The 14,797-nt window shown below is 38.0% G+C and overlaps 1 protein-coding gene across 2 annotated transcripts in view; it reads right to left on the bottom strand.

Moving 5' to 3' along the window:
• Positions 1-6,336, bottom strand: part of LOC139734049 (actin nucleation-promoting factor WAS-like) — a 53,319-nt gene extending 46,983 nt beyond the window's left edge. For both annotated transcript variants that reach the window (XM_071644865.1, XM_071644864.1), the window contains exon 1: positions 6,218-6,336. In XM_071644865.1, the coding sequence (XP_071500966.1) occupies positions 6,218-6,319 (102 nt within the window). In that variant the 5' untranslated portion in view covers positions 6,320-6,336. The remainder of the gene's footprint in view (positions 1-6,217) is intronic.
• Positions 6,337-14,797: the final 8,461 nt, after the last annotated feature.

Raw genomic sequence — 14,797 nt, forward strand, 5'->3', positions numbered from 1 at the left:
CAATCATCAACCTTGTCATATTTACCAATTTAGAAGCGGTTTGAATCAAGCTTAAGAAGCAGGCCTTTGCCTTGTGTATTATGGGGAGAAGGTTGGAGTCACTGTATTTTCAGTCCAAGGACACAGAGATCAAACCCAAATGAGATGGGCTTACCATATTGTAAAATGGCAACTCAAGTGATTAATGTATACCTGTATGACTCTTTGCTACGATACAGTGATACATTGATAGACATATGATACATTTTTTTAGGTGACAATAAGGCACTGAGCATTCAAAGGAAAAACAACACTGAAAGGAAATTAAGGAAAAAAACAACAACAAAAAATTCACTTGTAAAAACATACGTAGCACTGTGTTTTTTCTGAATTTGTGACAGTGCCGCACCCAAATGACATTTGGTACACATGTGGAGGGGGGTCTTGCAAATGGAAATTGTTATTATACAATTGGTACATATATGTATAATGATAGGTGTTTTTCATCATTCACCTTTCGTATAGTTACTACCATATATTTAAGATAATTGAATGAATCAGAAAGTACCACTTCCACTGTCATTTCTATCCCATTATTATCATACATGGACACCAAATGAAATATCACTATTAAACCGAACTCGTTTAACAGTCCATGATATAATCTCTTCTCTGAAAAAGTGTGTATTACTACAACTGTACATGAATGAATGATATGACAAAATGTTTGAGAATGCATCATACAACACACTTCAAGACTTTGAATTAAGTTAAATTAATTAAAACCCAATCAGAGGGCAGCAATCAAATTAAGCAGTCCATAAAAGAGTATGACAGACATATATTGTACACATTGTATTACACATCCACATGTCCATTTGGTATTTCCTTCACATGTCTAAAATTAGAAACTGTTCTTGGCCAGCTGCATATTGTGAGGAGACACTGCTTGCCTCACTCATTGCTCTACATCTCTGGAGTTGGCAACATGTTAGAGACAACTGTTGGAATGCATGTATACTGACTTGGACACAAATACCTGCAATATTATATGAATGACATTGTGCTTTTTTTTTTCTTTTTAATTGCAATGTCTTTCAGATGACCTGTTTTTTGTTGCTTGCTTCATCTAATGCAAGTGAATTTAGCCCTGAAACAATAAACTCTCAGAAAAGGAATTAACCTACTTTATAGAAATGATGCCATGATCCATTTTAACGGTAAACTGGGTCAGAGGAAAAGGGGTGATGTTTTCAAATTGAAACTCGAGCAAAATGCATTATTGAAAAAGATCCCTGAGAGATCCACATGAATGCGCTGAGAGCAAAATTCATCGGGCAGGTACCACCCAATACAGGAGGTTATTAGTCACAATTTTATTTATCTGTCCATGACTTAAAATCAATTGTGATTCATTAAAGAAAGGGTATAAAATGATTTTGGAATGAATCTGCCATCACAGATATACACATACATTGCATTTTCAGAAAGAATATATATTGTTCATTTGACAGGTTTCTGAAAAAATTCATAGATCTATGTACAATGAAACATGAATAGCTCAAGGACTATAAAATGTGACATATAATGTCCTACTCAGCATTAAAGTAAAATACCTTACAAAATAAACTGTCAATGACATTAGATGGCTCTTGAAATTTAGTTATTATTGTCACTGAATACTACTTTTTAGTTCTTGTTTATTCTGATACAAACATGAAAATTATCATTTGTGGTGATTGTAAAAAATGACTACTACAAGATTAAAAAAATACAAATTCTGAAATCTCCTGGGGTAAAAGAAAGCGTCTTCACTATGGTCTTGGGTCTTGTTATAATGGTCTTGTGCAGAGTCTAGGTCAATCCTGAGAGGAGGATTTGCATAATAGCAAGGTCTCTTCCATGACACAAGGACAATACCAAAACCATGTATAACACTAACAAAAACAATGAAAAAAGAGAAGAAACTTATTTTTCCCTTACTGATATCAAACTGACTTCAAAAATTTAAGCATACAATAAAGCAAACTAGCAAACTGAAAGAAAATAAAGGTGTTGTCTTGAATAACTTTGGCACATTCAGTTTTGTCTATTGTTCTCTGTGAAGTAGACCATTCCACAGCCCCATGAGCTACAGCAATGTATACTGTACGAGCTGAAATTTTTGCCGTGGTTTTATTTTCGTGAATTTCGCGAATCGCCTTTGAACCGCAAAAATAACAACACGCGAAAATAACAACGCACGAAAACAACGCAGGGAAATGAAAATCAAGCTATGCCATGTGCTGCAGGATCGCGCCAAAATTATAGTGCCGTACAGTACACTACTAGTAATGTATCCTGTCCTGCGCTGCGCCTAGCTAGCCTTCAACTTGTCGACTGTGCACGCACGTCGCACAGTACAGCTAGCTATAGCTGTTTAAAGTGCATTCAGTCTACTCTTGCAGCTGCATTCTTGGTGTTCGCCTGTCGATGTCCGGCACGAATTTCAAAAGTCCTTGTAAAGTATTTCTTTTTGATATTTGTTTTACTCTGTAGCCTGTGAAGAAATACATGTACTTTCTGTTCCCATCCATCCCACCCCTCCTTGGAATCTAGTCAGCCCGCTTCTTCTTTCTGTTATACCAATAGGAAGGAGACGAGCATTTCTTTTTGATATTTGTTTTACTTTCAAATTGAGAAAGTACTAGTACTTACACGTGTAAGGTACTTTTAGTTTGGACAATTATAGTTTTTTCGTGAGAGTTCAAGTACAACTGTATGTTTAGTTAGACCCTCGCAACCGCGAAATTCACAACACGCGAAAATGTCCTCAAGTAGCAATTCGCGAAAATATCTGTACGCGAAAATTTCAGCTCTTACAGTACATGGTGTGGGGATATTGTGGCACTTCGGTGCAGCAGCATAAGTAGTACAACTCCTGAATGTCTTATGCTGTTAAAAGAAACTTAACAAGTTCTTTTCAAAGCACGACCATCTTCAGAAGACTTGCCAAAATCGCATTCATTCCACTAATCACTATACTGCACTGCAGAATTCTAGACTAGTGGACTTCAAATTTCAAAATGTTTTACAGATCATTGAATCATTTTATATCATCAGCATTTTGCATCATGGACATATTTTTGGTGTGCCAGTTTGCATAGATGTGTGCGTGTAAAGATACTATGTGTACATGGTTGTATTGTACGTGAGCCATTACTACCAACACCTGACAGTTCTAATACAAATACACTGCAGGTCACTGAACATCGATTTCCAAGTTTGGGCATTTTTTATTTCTCTAGACTCCCAGCTTTCCATTGTCTTAGTATAAAGGCCTATGACAGCACTGGCAAAAAAAAAAAAAAAATTACCAAATTAACGCAATTTTCAGAAAACTTTGCTCTAATTTTTGGACAAGCACTTCCAAGTGCCCACAGGATAACACATTTAAATACAACGGACCAATCAAAAACTTCATTGTAACATTTTTATACTTCATATAATCTGAAGTTTCTCACTCCAAACCATTCATTTACATTTTATATTTGACCCAGAAAGCATCATTGAAGATTTGTTTTTCTCTTTAAATGTGCATCAAAGTTACCTTCAGTGCAGTTTTCCGGGTTTCTGATGCTTTTAGTGATTCACATCCCAGCGGTTGCATACTGAACATTACTGTATCATCTACAATTTCTTCATCCTTGACAGCTTGATGCATTGTCACACTTAAACAAGTACTGCAACATTTTCACTATTTTCCTGGCCGCCATGGCAGCCCCATTTGCCCGAAACGTAGAGCACTACTGTAGATAGATGAGATATTCTGTTTTTTCCCCTTTGTATTCTAGTGTTGTTCGTTCCAGTCCTCGCTCCTATGAAACGCTGTTCTTACGGCATCTGATCAGGCTAGACTGCACAATATTTTCCATCTCACCCTAGTACGGACCGCCTCCAAGTTTTGTAACGGCCTATTACATGCTGTCACATTTGTTGCGTTCACCGCATTTTACCACCGCCTACAGGGTGTCTCATTTGCCCAGAGGACAGTCGTGGCAGTTTTTTTAGTTTAAAAATCACACACAGCATCCACAGCAATCATAGCCTGTCACATTTGCTCATGCCGTGCCCCTGCACTGTCTCATGTCCATTCCGTTTTGTCCACGGTGGCCTGAGACGTGCCAGCCATGGCCACCGGGAACATGGTGGAAATGCAGCATAACTGACTTAAATTTATGTGTCCTGGGTTTTATAGGTCCTATATCCCTCTTGCAAACTTCACAAAATTTTGCCTGATTTAAGAATGTCTCCAAAAATCATGAATGAAATCTACAGCAGACCAGTCCAATTAACAATAACATCAGTTTTTTATAAAAGAAATGAAAAACCAACTCATTGTCACTCAAAAATACACTACTCTTTTGTATTGAGATAAGAATAACAGTTCGACCTTTTTCTGGGTCTGAACAAATTCACTGGAGATCGAGATGTTCAACCACAATGCTGTCCAATATCTGACCACCAGCTACATAGTATTAGTACATACTTGTAGAAACCTAGACTCTATATGCTTTTGCGCATGAACCTTGGCATGGGAGGTCGAACCTTGGTGCGGACGCTGTACATAGCATAGGAAGCTGCTGTTACCATCCTCCCGTATGTGAAGCATACATCCAGACCCCTGAGAGAGGACACTGAACGCTTCATTCCGCTGCAATGCAGAACAAAAGCATACCTAAACAGCTTCCTCCCAAACACTATTAAGGACTGGAATTATTTAACCCCTGAAATTAAAAAGGTAAATTCTTCATCGGCCTTCAAAAACCAAACTGAAAAGCATTTTCAACTCCAGTAAAACAATACGCTGCGCAGCAGCCGCAACCAACTCTGGACGCTAGTGCTGTCATCGGCGATGTCCGGATTCCGATTCAGAGATTCAGAGATTCAGAGATAGCATTGTTTCCCCTTTCAACATCAGACATAAACATAAAGAAGTGTGTACTTTTATCACTCTGAGAAAAGTTGAGGAGCTATTTTATAATTAATCTAATTTCACTTCTATGATTATACTCTTTAAGTCTAATGTTACCACTTATTGACTAAGCTTATTTAGTACCAGCTTATGAAAGCAATCTAATTTTCAAGGTTGCAAAAGAAATACACAAACTTTAAGGCTAACGTTAGACTTCTACTATGCTATGTTTCGGCCTATGTTTCTATGCTATGTAGGACCCCGTTTACAGTGCGGGGCCGAGGCCGGCCTCAATTGCGCGGCCGAGCCCCGCAATTTTGTCCGTTTACACTGCTGGGCCCGGCCGCGCTTTTAATTCAAACCTTTCAATATTTAGTCGTAGTGGCGCTCTACTTGTAAACAAACGCAATTTGGTACTGTCTGGTTTTCAGACCCTTTGCCAACTGAATTCCGTGGCGACAAAGTCGCCGTTCAGGCAAAGGTCTTTGCCGAAGGAAAAAATCCTTTGCAGGACAAAACCACCTTAAACTATACTAGTTTTCGACGTTGAGGGGATTAATATCATGAATAGCGAAAGATACAGGCAGAGGGTTTGGAAGCCAGACTAAACTTGGCCGCGCATTTGGCCCAGTTTGCGTTTACACTGAGAAAAGACCACCTCCAGAGCGAGGCCAAATGCGAGGCCAATTTTTGGCCTCGCATTTGGCCTTTTGAGCGTTTACACTGAAATGAAGGTAGACTCAGCCGCGGCCGAGCCGCGGCCGAGCCTCGCACTGTAAACGGGGTCTAAGCCTATGGGTGTATATTATAATGATTCTTTCTGATGTATATTAATGCTTTCCAGAGAATGTCTGCTTGCCTGAAGTACAATAAATATGATACAATGACCATTTGATGACCCGTTCCTGCGTTTCGAAGTTATTTGTAAAATTATGTAGGGGCCTACTAGGTCAGAACTCCGGAGTAGCAGCCACACACATTTCACCAGGGTCATGACTGCTGAGTAAATAGTAAAAGCTTCGGTCTGATGCGGTTATGATGGCCAATGTATATATTTCGATCGAGGTTATAGCCGCAGCATGCAGCATAGCAGTCGATGCAATACCTACTACGGCTAGGCGTGTTGTGGTATATGGGTAAAACATTGTCTACGTCTTCACATCACAGTCCCATACACAACCCGGAAGCTACAATCACGATCGGGACACCCGCGCATCATCACATAAAACATGGGCATTTATATAACCAGAAATGCATCATTTTACTACTAAGTGCAATACTTACAATACTCCTGTGTCCAACCATAGAAAACACCGTGTCGTTTTCTTTGGGTGAAAGAAGTTTTGATGCAACATTTTTCGGAGGGGGCCTTTTCGTACTCGCCATGGTTGTCGAGATAAACCGTCAATGCGAGAAATAGAATATGAGTCGAGTGTGGTTTGTGTGTGTCGTGTGTACGTACAAATACGTGTTTGCATTTTGGGATTCGGGATAGATAGCATTGCCAATTTGACGTAACAGTGCTAGAATCGTACACGTACCTATTCAATGTAGCAGATTATCATTATGCTCTTCATTACTGTATGCACATGCACCGCGAAATGTTGGACCATCGTGTTTATATCTCTAAGGTTTTATCCCATCAATACACGTCGAGAGGCTATAATTATATACCGCTGAGGCTTGCAAGTTTCTTCTGTTCTGTTTTTTCTTTCTTTTCTCCTGTTCTCACGTTTGCATAGCACAAATTAATTGATATGCAGTCACCGCTGAATGAGAAGACTACTACAGTTTGCGATGATGTCATGCATGGACAACAATACATAAAAGATAAAATATAAACAAAATTCAACATTCAGTTGTGTTTTCATATTTTCAACAAAATGAGAGCTTGACTTAAATCTTCTAGAAAACAGAGGGAACAATATCATACCTTTTACATATATCTCGGTAACAAATGGAGGGAATATGCACTTGTCATTAAATATATATATATATATATTCTGTGGAATTCTTTTTATATTTTCTCAATATCGTTGACATCACAAACTAAATGCTCATCCAGCAATGGCTGCATAGAAACTGTAAAAAATTATTACTTTTGAACTGATTGTCCGATTTTCCTCAAACCTTCGATACATGTGTTCCACTAATATATTTCTGCATTCACCCAATCCACACATAAAGGCCTATATTCGAGTGAACTTGTCCGTTTCAAACAATAGATCAGCGCTTCGATGATAAAAGCTATATGATTGAATAAAACAATGCAATGCCCCTGATGTGGAAAATAGACAAACAAAGTTAGCAAAAATGATTAATGTGACAGTGTGTGAGACTGTAAACCTACTCTTGGGAGATTTGGTCATTCCTGTCGTGTTTATATACATTGCTATGGATTCCTTTATATCACAGTAACTATAGTCATGGCCGGCGCCACGTTTTCAAAAAGGGGGGGGGGGGGGCACTTCAGACTTCTGGTGCTACTTCCGGGTTTCACCAGCTGAAAAAGGGTCTTCAGCGCAAAAACAAAGGTCTTACCTCGCTCACACTTCAAGGTTTCTGTTTCTTTCTAGTGCAACTTAGACACTTTAGAGGTTTAAAAAAAAAGTGGGGCCCAAAGTGGTGACACCTTATGTATTCCTTTGTATGGTGCAAAAAAAGTGGGGGGCCTCATTTCATTTTCGGATCAACGAGCCTCCGAAACTAATTGAATCTAATTTCATCTTTGGATTAGAATAAGTGAACCTTCGGCAAAACGAACTGTAACGCTATGTACTATTAGTGTACAGGGCCAGGTCAAAGGAATCCAGAACGGGTCTTCACGAACGAAGAGTGCATGTTGTAAACTTATATAAAGGGCAAACCATGTTCGTCTGTAAGAAACGGAAATCCCTTGCATATTATAGTCCACGTGAAATATAAAGGGATGATTTTGCTGAGCACGCGAACAATTTGCGAAGGACGCGAGTGTCGAAAATATGGCGAAGTCGAACATTCGGAAAAGTTTTTCTTCGAATGTTTTCCGACAATGGAGAAACCATTGTTGCGCAGTTTTGTGCGTATACTATAATACGTATAGTTCTCACGACGTATCAATTGCGAATGTAAATAATCTACCCCTTCCCGTCCAGACGCTATACGTTCATTGCCCCTTTTCAAGAAACACTGTCGACCATGTAATATACTGCATATTATATACCTTATGATCTAAGTTTGCCAAGCACGATTAGAAAATAATGTTTTTGGTTTATCTCACTCTGTATTGAGTTGACTTGTGTAAAAAGATATACTGATACACATTTTGTACCCATCCATGAACTCATCCAGTTTTATCAGTTTTGCAATTATGTAGTTAAAAGTATGATTTGTAAATACTGTATATACTGTTGGTTTTTTTATTTCTGTTTGTTTGATTGTTTGTTTTGTATAATTTGTTTTAAACTGAAAGTTTGTGTACGTGTATACAGGACTTCCTTAGAAAAGCAGGTCTGCTTGATATCAGCAGAACTGAAAGGAATGTTCCTGTTAAAAGATGTGAATATGTCGTAGGCCCTGTATACCATTGCTAAACTTATATACGGCCAGTTATCACGAACAACACGCGATTTAAATGCGAACAAATTTTTCAATAATCATGATAATCACGGAAAAAAATTTTCCAAGGAGAGTTGATAGCCGTCTTGAGTTGAAGTCTAACTTGTTCTCTTTTCTTTCTCCTCTCTCCTTTCTCAACTATCCTATCTCTATGTAAAAGTCATCCCTCCCTCCTATTCTCCTTCCGATGTATATTATAATGTTATGTATGTACGGGGGCTGCACGCAAATCATTATAAGCCATGCTTATGCTGTAGCCCCGCTGCATTATTCATTGTTGTATGTTTGTCGTACATTTTGCTGTACATTGCTGTGCAAAGGCAATGAAGGAAAAAATATTCTGTGAACAACTTATATTTATGCTTGTACATGAATGTGCATGTGCAATGATGATACAGAAACCAATAAATCAAATCAAATCAAATCAAATCAAATCTCCCTTTCATTTCTCTCTGTTGTTTGCTTTTCATGCATGCATATAGGTGGTGTATGTGTGTACGTGTTTGAGTGTGTACCGACTTCTTTTCTGAGGACCTATATACTCCCACAAGAAATTAATTTTCTGTAGGTCATGCCACACATTATCATTTAAAATTTTCAGATATAATTTTGGAGTACTCTAGTGCAATTTTATTGTACTCTTCTACCTTGGTCAAACATTTCGTTCTCTATACGGGTTTTTAGAATTTTTGTTCCTATAGGACCTGATGTGTAGATGTATGTTACGATTTTAATTTGCAGGAAACCTACTACAGTATATGAAATAGAATGACATGAAGCCATTATAAGGTCAGACACCTCGGCTACGAGCTTTATAAGAGGTCAGATTTCAAGGGGTGAGGATTTGCCCCCCCCCCCCTCCCCAAACATGAGCCAAATGTTTATGAGAATGTCTTTAAATGTATATGGTGTACGTAAATCATTATCGTCATTGCAGGTGTATTTTTATTCTTATCATTACAATAATTCGTAGTATAAAGAAATATTACTGTAAAAGTAGTATCAGCACTATACAAAATTCAGAAAATATCGCTCGACATTGCAACGGCATGTTAATCCATCGTTGCATCACCACACTCTACACTGTCTTACTTAGTTTTTGCATACAAAATTGAAGTTGATGATGTTCTCTGCTGTATGTAATAAACGAAAGTAAACGCTTCAACATAATAACATTATAAAAGACATTACATAGCCAAACAGAAATCTCGCATTTTTATGTTGCATAGGAAGATTATTAATATACCATATTCTCATCTCATGATCTTTGCTAAGAAGCATGATTCAAAGAAACTGGGAACTCAAGGGGTTCATTTTCTCATAAAATTACAAATGATACCCCGAATATCAGGCCTTTATACACACTAACATCCTGACGTACATTGTGATGCATGCAATGCTCATTTGGTGAACCAACTCACAGACTTCGATGACTTGAAATAAAACTCAAACTCACAAAAGTTCCGGTTTGCGGATTGATTGTCTTGTGTAGTTACGACAAAGTTTGTTGATGTTTTGTACGTCATTTACTATCCTGCCTCACGGATCTCCATCGAGTTTACTGCTGCGCAGAAAATTCCTGGCATTGTTCACAACAGCGTTAAAAATACTTGAACTTCCCTTCGCTTGAGAAAACGCCAAGCGCCCGCTATCGAGACATATTCTTGCCAATCTGACACTGTCGTAATGAGCCCCGTGGTGAAGGTCCACTGTACAGCAATAGTTCCTGCGGCAACTCTAGTATTGCTTCGGTCTTATTTTCTCCGAGGACTGAGGGTTAGGGTTGTGATATTAATCGGGTAATAGGTTTCGCTTGATGTGAGGATTGGGGGTAGGGCTATAGTTGCTTCTTTTTTTTTTAATCATGACTTTATTAAAGTTCAATGCAGTATTAGAATAATATTATGTTTGTGGGTAGAATTTATGTTTGGGTTATGGCGTGCATATATTTCACTCCTAAAAATATGACATGGGGCCTCTTTAGCCAAACCCTTGGCATTGGATATGCAAAGATTAACGTTTGTATCCGTTCGATTCACACAAGACCAAACTTCGTCAACCTGCTGGCTCAGGAAAAGTGGGCGCACTGTGGTCATAATGAGACAGCAGAGGGCGCCCTTGATTATTACCAAGACTGGTTATGACTGTCTACCCGTACCCTAGTACCTGCAACAATTTATTGCTCCCGGGTCTTATTTTCTCCCAGGACTTAGCGTTTTTAGGGTTAGAGTTGTTGTAGGGTTTTAAGTTTAGTTTGATGTGAGCACAAGGATGAAGTTAGAGTTATGTTTGTGGGTAGAATTTATGTTTGGCTTAGCGTGCAGATAGGCCCCTATTCCATGGGAGCAAATTATTGTCGCAGGGGCAAATGTCGTGGAATCCTATGTAATACTGTCCAGGTTGGTCTTCAAACGGAGTATGATATGCGTGTAAACATAATTTCCTTAACAGTAGCATGAAAACCATCTTGATTCGCGAACTTAAATCTCCTCGCTGCACATATTATTATAAGGGCCAGCTGAACAAAGATTGTCTCTTCGCATGATCCTTAAATGCTTTATGGTACAGAAAACAATTATTAAAAGCCATTCAACAGACTCACAAATAATGATTTGATTAGTTCGCCGTTGAGTCTAGTCTGATTTTGGTACTTGAACTACTATGAGCATCTGGCAGATACTCATAATATAGTAAGAATATCACAGTCGAAAACAATTGAAAGACATAGAATTACAACGATAACGTTCATCTTGGTGCTCAAAATCAAGTTGATTAACTCCACTTATAAAGCCAGGCAACGTTTTCTCCGAACCGAACATCCAGCTTACCTGTAGAGGCAAGCAGCACAGAGACGGAAGAATCATTTCTGTTCTCGGTCAGTTCCTGTGGTAGACTGATTTTTTATTCTACCCACTGGGTTCTTCCACATAAGGGTGATCATCACAAGATACAAAAAAAAAAACACCACACAAACAAACAATCAAGGCGCCTTAAGGAAAAGAGTTTGACCTTAAGTCACAGGGAGGAACCAATAAAAAGTAAAGGTAAAGTGATCATGAGGTGAATTTGAATATGAATAAAAACAAAACAAAAAGGATTATGAGGCGTGGAGGTGAGTGGAGAGTAGAGGGGGTACTGTAAGGGTATAAGGTAAAAACATAGAAGAGGAAAGAAATGAAGTTATATGGAAGGGAATTAATCAGAGACATGTAGGAAAGTAACTTAATGTGGAAAACTAAGGAGAGCTGACTTTATACTATAATAATTTCCGAGATAAATTAACACTAAAATAGTAATCATAATCACCAATCACGTTCCATTTCAATATATCTTTTGATGAAATAAACGGATCCAATACATCGCACTGTAAATTTTGCCAAAATAAGCATTCTTGATGATATTTTGTGCCTTTTTTATTCATCTATTTATTCATTCATTATTACTATTATTCTTTTTGTTTTCTTTTTTTTTTTTTTGGTCTCTCAGTCAACCCGAATATTTCTGTACAGTAGTTCGCTGTCGAGAATCGTCGTAGATGGGGTACTGCTAAGCGAAGTACCAGAGAAGGCTCTGCGAAGTATACGTCGTTGTTGAGCAGCAGTTGAGTGAGCCGAGCGGTTTACGGAAAATGGTTTACCATATACATTGTCGAAATAACATGTCACTTTATATGGAAATACGATCTACTTTGATTTTTATTTGTACTGTCAAGCATAAGTCAGAAAATATCCCCGTCCCCACCCCATCACGTGTTTTGGTTTGGTGTTAGCTTAAAATTGGAATAATCACCAAGGGGGTATGCAATATGTGCATGGTACTCTCGTACACTTTTTTTTTTAATTACCTACTTGTTGTTTTTACGGTGTGTTTTTGGGTGCAATGGAATGTGTCTGTGTGTGTTTGTTTTCTCTTTTGTTTTTGCTTTGTTTGTTGTTGTTATTGCATTGTTCTGTGTTTATTTATTTCTTTGTCACTGGGAGACTGTGATTTCCTTCGTTTTCAAATCGATTTTCCCCCCACATTCGTCGAGTAGAGGAATAACAAATTCAAATGGATTCAAATTCAAACTCAAATGAATTTATTGAGAATTTTCTGCATCGAATACATGTTACAAATGAAATACATTGTACAGTCATTTCTTTTTTTTTTCAAGACAATAGAACATACGGCGTTTATCACAGTCAGCAGACCGTGATAAACGCTTCAAAGAATCATCACAACCATAAACTGCTTGCCTGACACAAATCTAAATCATTTCGCTTTTTTTTTACATTGCATTTATTCATTTTCCAAAAGACATTTCATAACATCAAAATTTCCATTTACACCCATTACCAGGGAAAAAATACACAACAACAAAATCTTCTTAGAAGATTTTACTTGTACATGATAAAACTACAGACGTATTGAAGATTTGAATACAATAACACGATAGTTAAAGTTTGTGTGTGTGATATTTTTAAGTTCTTCGTGACTACAGATATACTGACCTACATTCGTATTCCGGGAGGAAAGCTTAGGACGATCTTCTGCACACGTAATTAAAATAGGCAAGTTGATATATCCTCTATGATTTGCGAAAGTAGATGCCTTCTTCAATTTACACAATAGCCAAAAAGAAACCGTGCATAGGTATACCGAGTAAGCGTTCTCTGCATTCTACAAGTGAGGTTTTAAACATTTACATCTCTCTTTGTAAATTTCCTTCTCATGCACATCAAAATGTCAACACTGACAAACAAACTTGAACTAGAAAGACGAGTATGTTTTGTGAAAAGAATTCTCGAACCTGACGGATTAGTTTCACAGCAATCAATCACAACGACACCACACTTCTCTTCCAATGAACTTTGCTAAGAAGCATGATTCGAAGAAACCGGGAACCCTGGGTTTATTTTCTCATATAAATGACAAATGACCAAATACTCCGAATTATACACCCCGCCTTCCTCCTTGACGCAATTGCGGTGCTTGCAATGCTTGTTGTGGACCAACTCACATACATTGTATTTTGATGACTTGAAATAAATGATATTTTCACAGCAGTTCCTGGTCTAGGAAATGATTGTGGCTTACTTTAGGCAAACTTTATGGATATTTTCTTCGTCATTTACGATTCTGCCTCACGGATCTTCATCGAGTTTACTGTAGTGCAGAAAATTCCTGGAATGATTCATAATGGCGGTAAAAATACTTGAACTTCCCTTCGCTTGGCAAAACGCCAAGCGCCCGCTATCGAGGCTTATTTGTACATACTCATGCCATCACTGCATGCCATGCAATAACTGGCATGTCGCGCTGAATCAGTAATAAGTAGTCTGTTGTAATGCAGCTATATTCTTGAGCCAAACCCTTGGTATTTCGCATTTACAAATAAAAAAAAAGTATGATGATTTTCTACATTTGTAAGAGTTGTGAAACTGATTGTTGTATTGTTGGTCAATTTTAACCATTTAAACAGTATCAAAATAATTACGATTTGAAATTTAACATACCAGTATGATGAATGGCAAATTGTTTTATACCTTGTAAATGAGATCATTATTACGATTACGATGAACATTTAAAACTGATAATCTGATATCGAACAAAAGGAGAAAGTATATATAGAAAAGCTAAACGGTGCTAAGACATGGATGCACCTCTTAAATCATTCGTGCACTGTTCCGATGTACGTCATCAATGTTGTGATGACACGATGACACTGAGGCGGTTGCTTCGTTGTTTGTTGGTATAACTTGTCTATTTATCATCAATGCAAACAATATGTGAGTGAATCTACAACATAATTATTTTCCAGATCCTCTTACAGTAGTAAATTCCATAAGTCAGCAGTGTGTGATGAAAATGCATGTTTATTTGTTTTCTTTGTTGAATTTATTTGTTGGTCGATGGAAAGCGCGTCATCAACGAGGAAACGCGGAACAAAGTTTCAAGTGGAAGACCCGGGGAACAGCTCTTTTTGTCGAGAGGCTCTGCGAGAACTTATTTTCCATTAAATTACTTACTTTTTTTTCTGGGGGGGGGGGGATTATGATCAATCTCCGGGATCATGATTTTGTCGACGTTATGCTAGAAGCAGAAAAGGTTTTCTGAAAGCCATTTCGCAGAAAGGGGAAAGTGTGTGTGATGCTTCCGCACACATTATCGTCACCAGTATCGTCATCATCACCTTTTCCTTTCTCTTCAAGTGACTGTGAATCCATAAACTTAAAGGTATAATTTACCATTTGCAGATGAAACAAAAACCAAGCATTAGTGCCTCAA

This window comes from Diadema antillarum, unplaced genomic scaffold, assembly GCF_040938485.1.
Source record: "Diadema antillarum isolate AM-2024a unplaced genomic scaffold, OU_Dant_1.0 seq00000507_RagTag, whole genome shotgun sequence".
Taxonomy (NCBI): Eukaryota; Metazoa; Echinodermata; class Echinoidea; order Diadematoida; family Diadematidae; genus Diadema; species Diadema antillarum.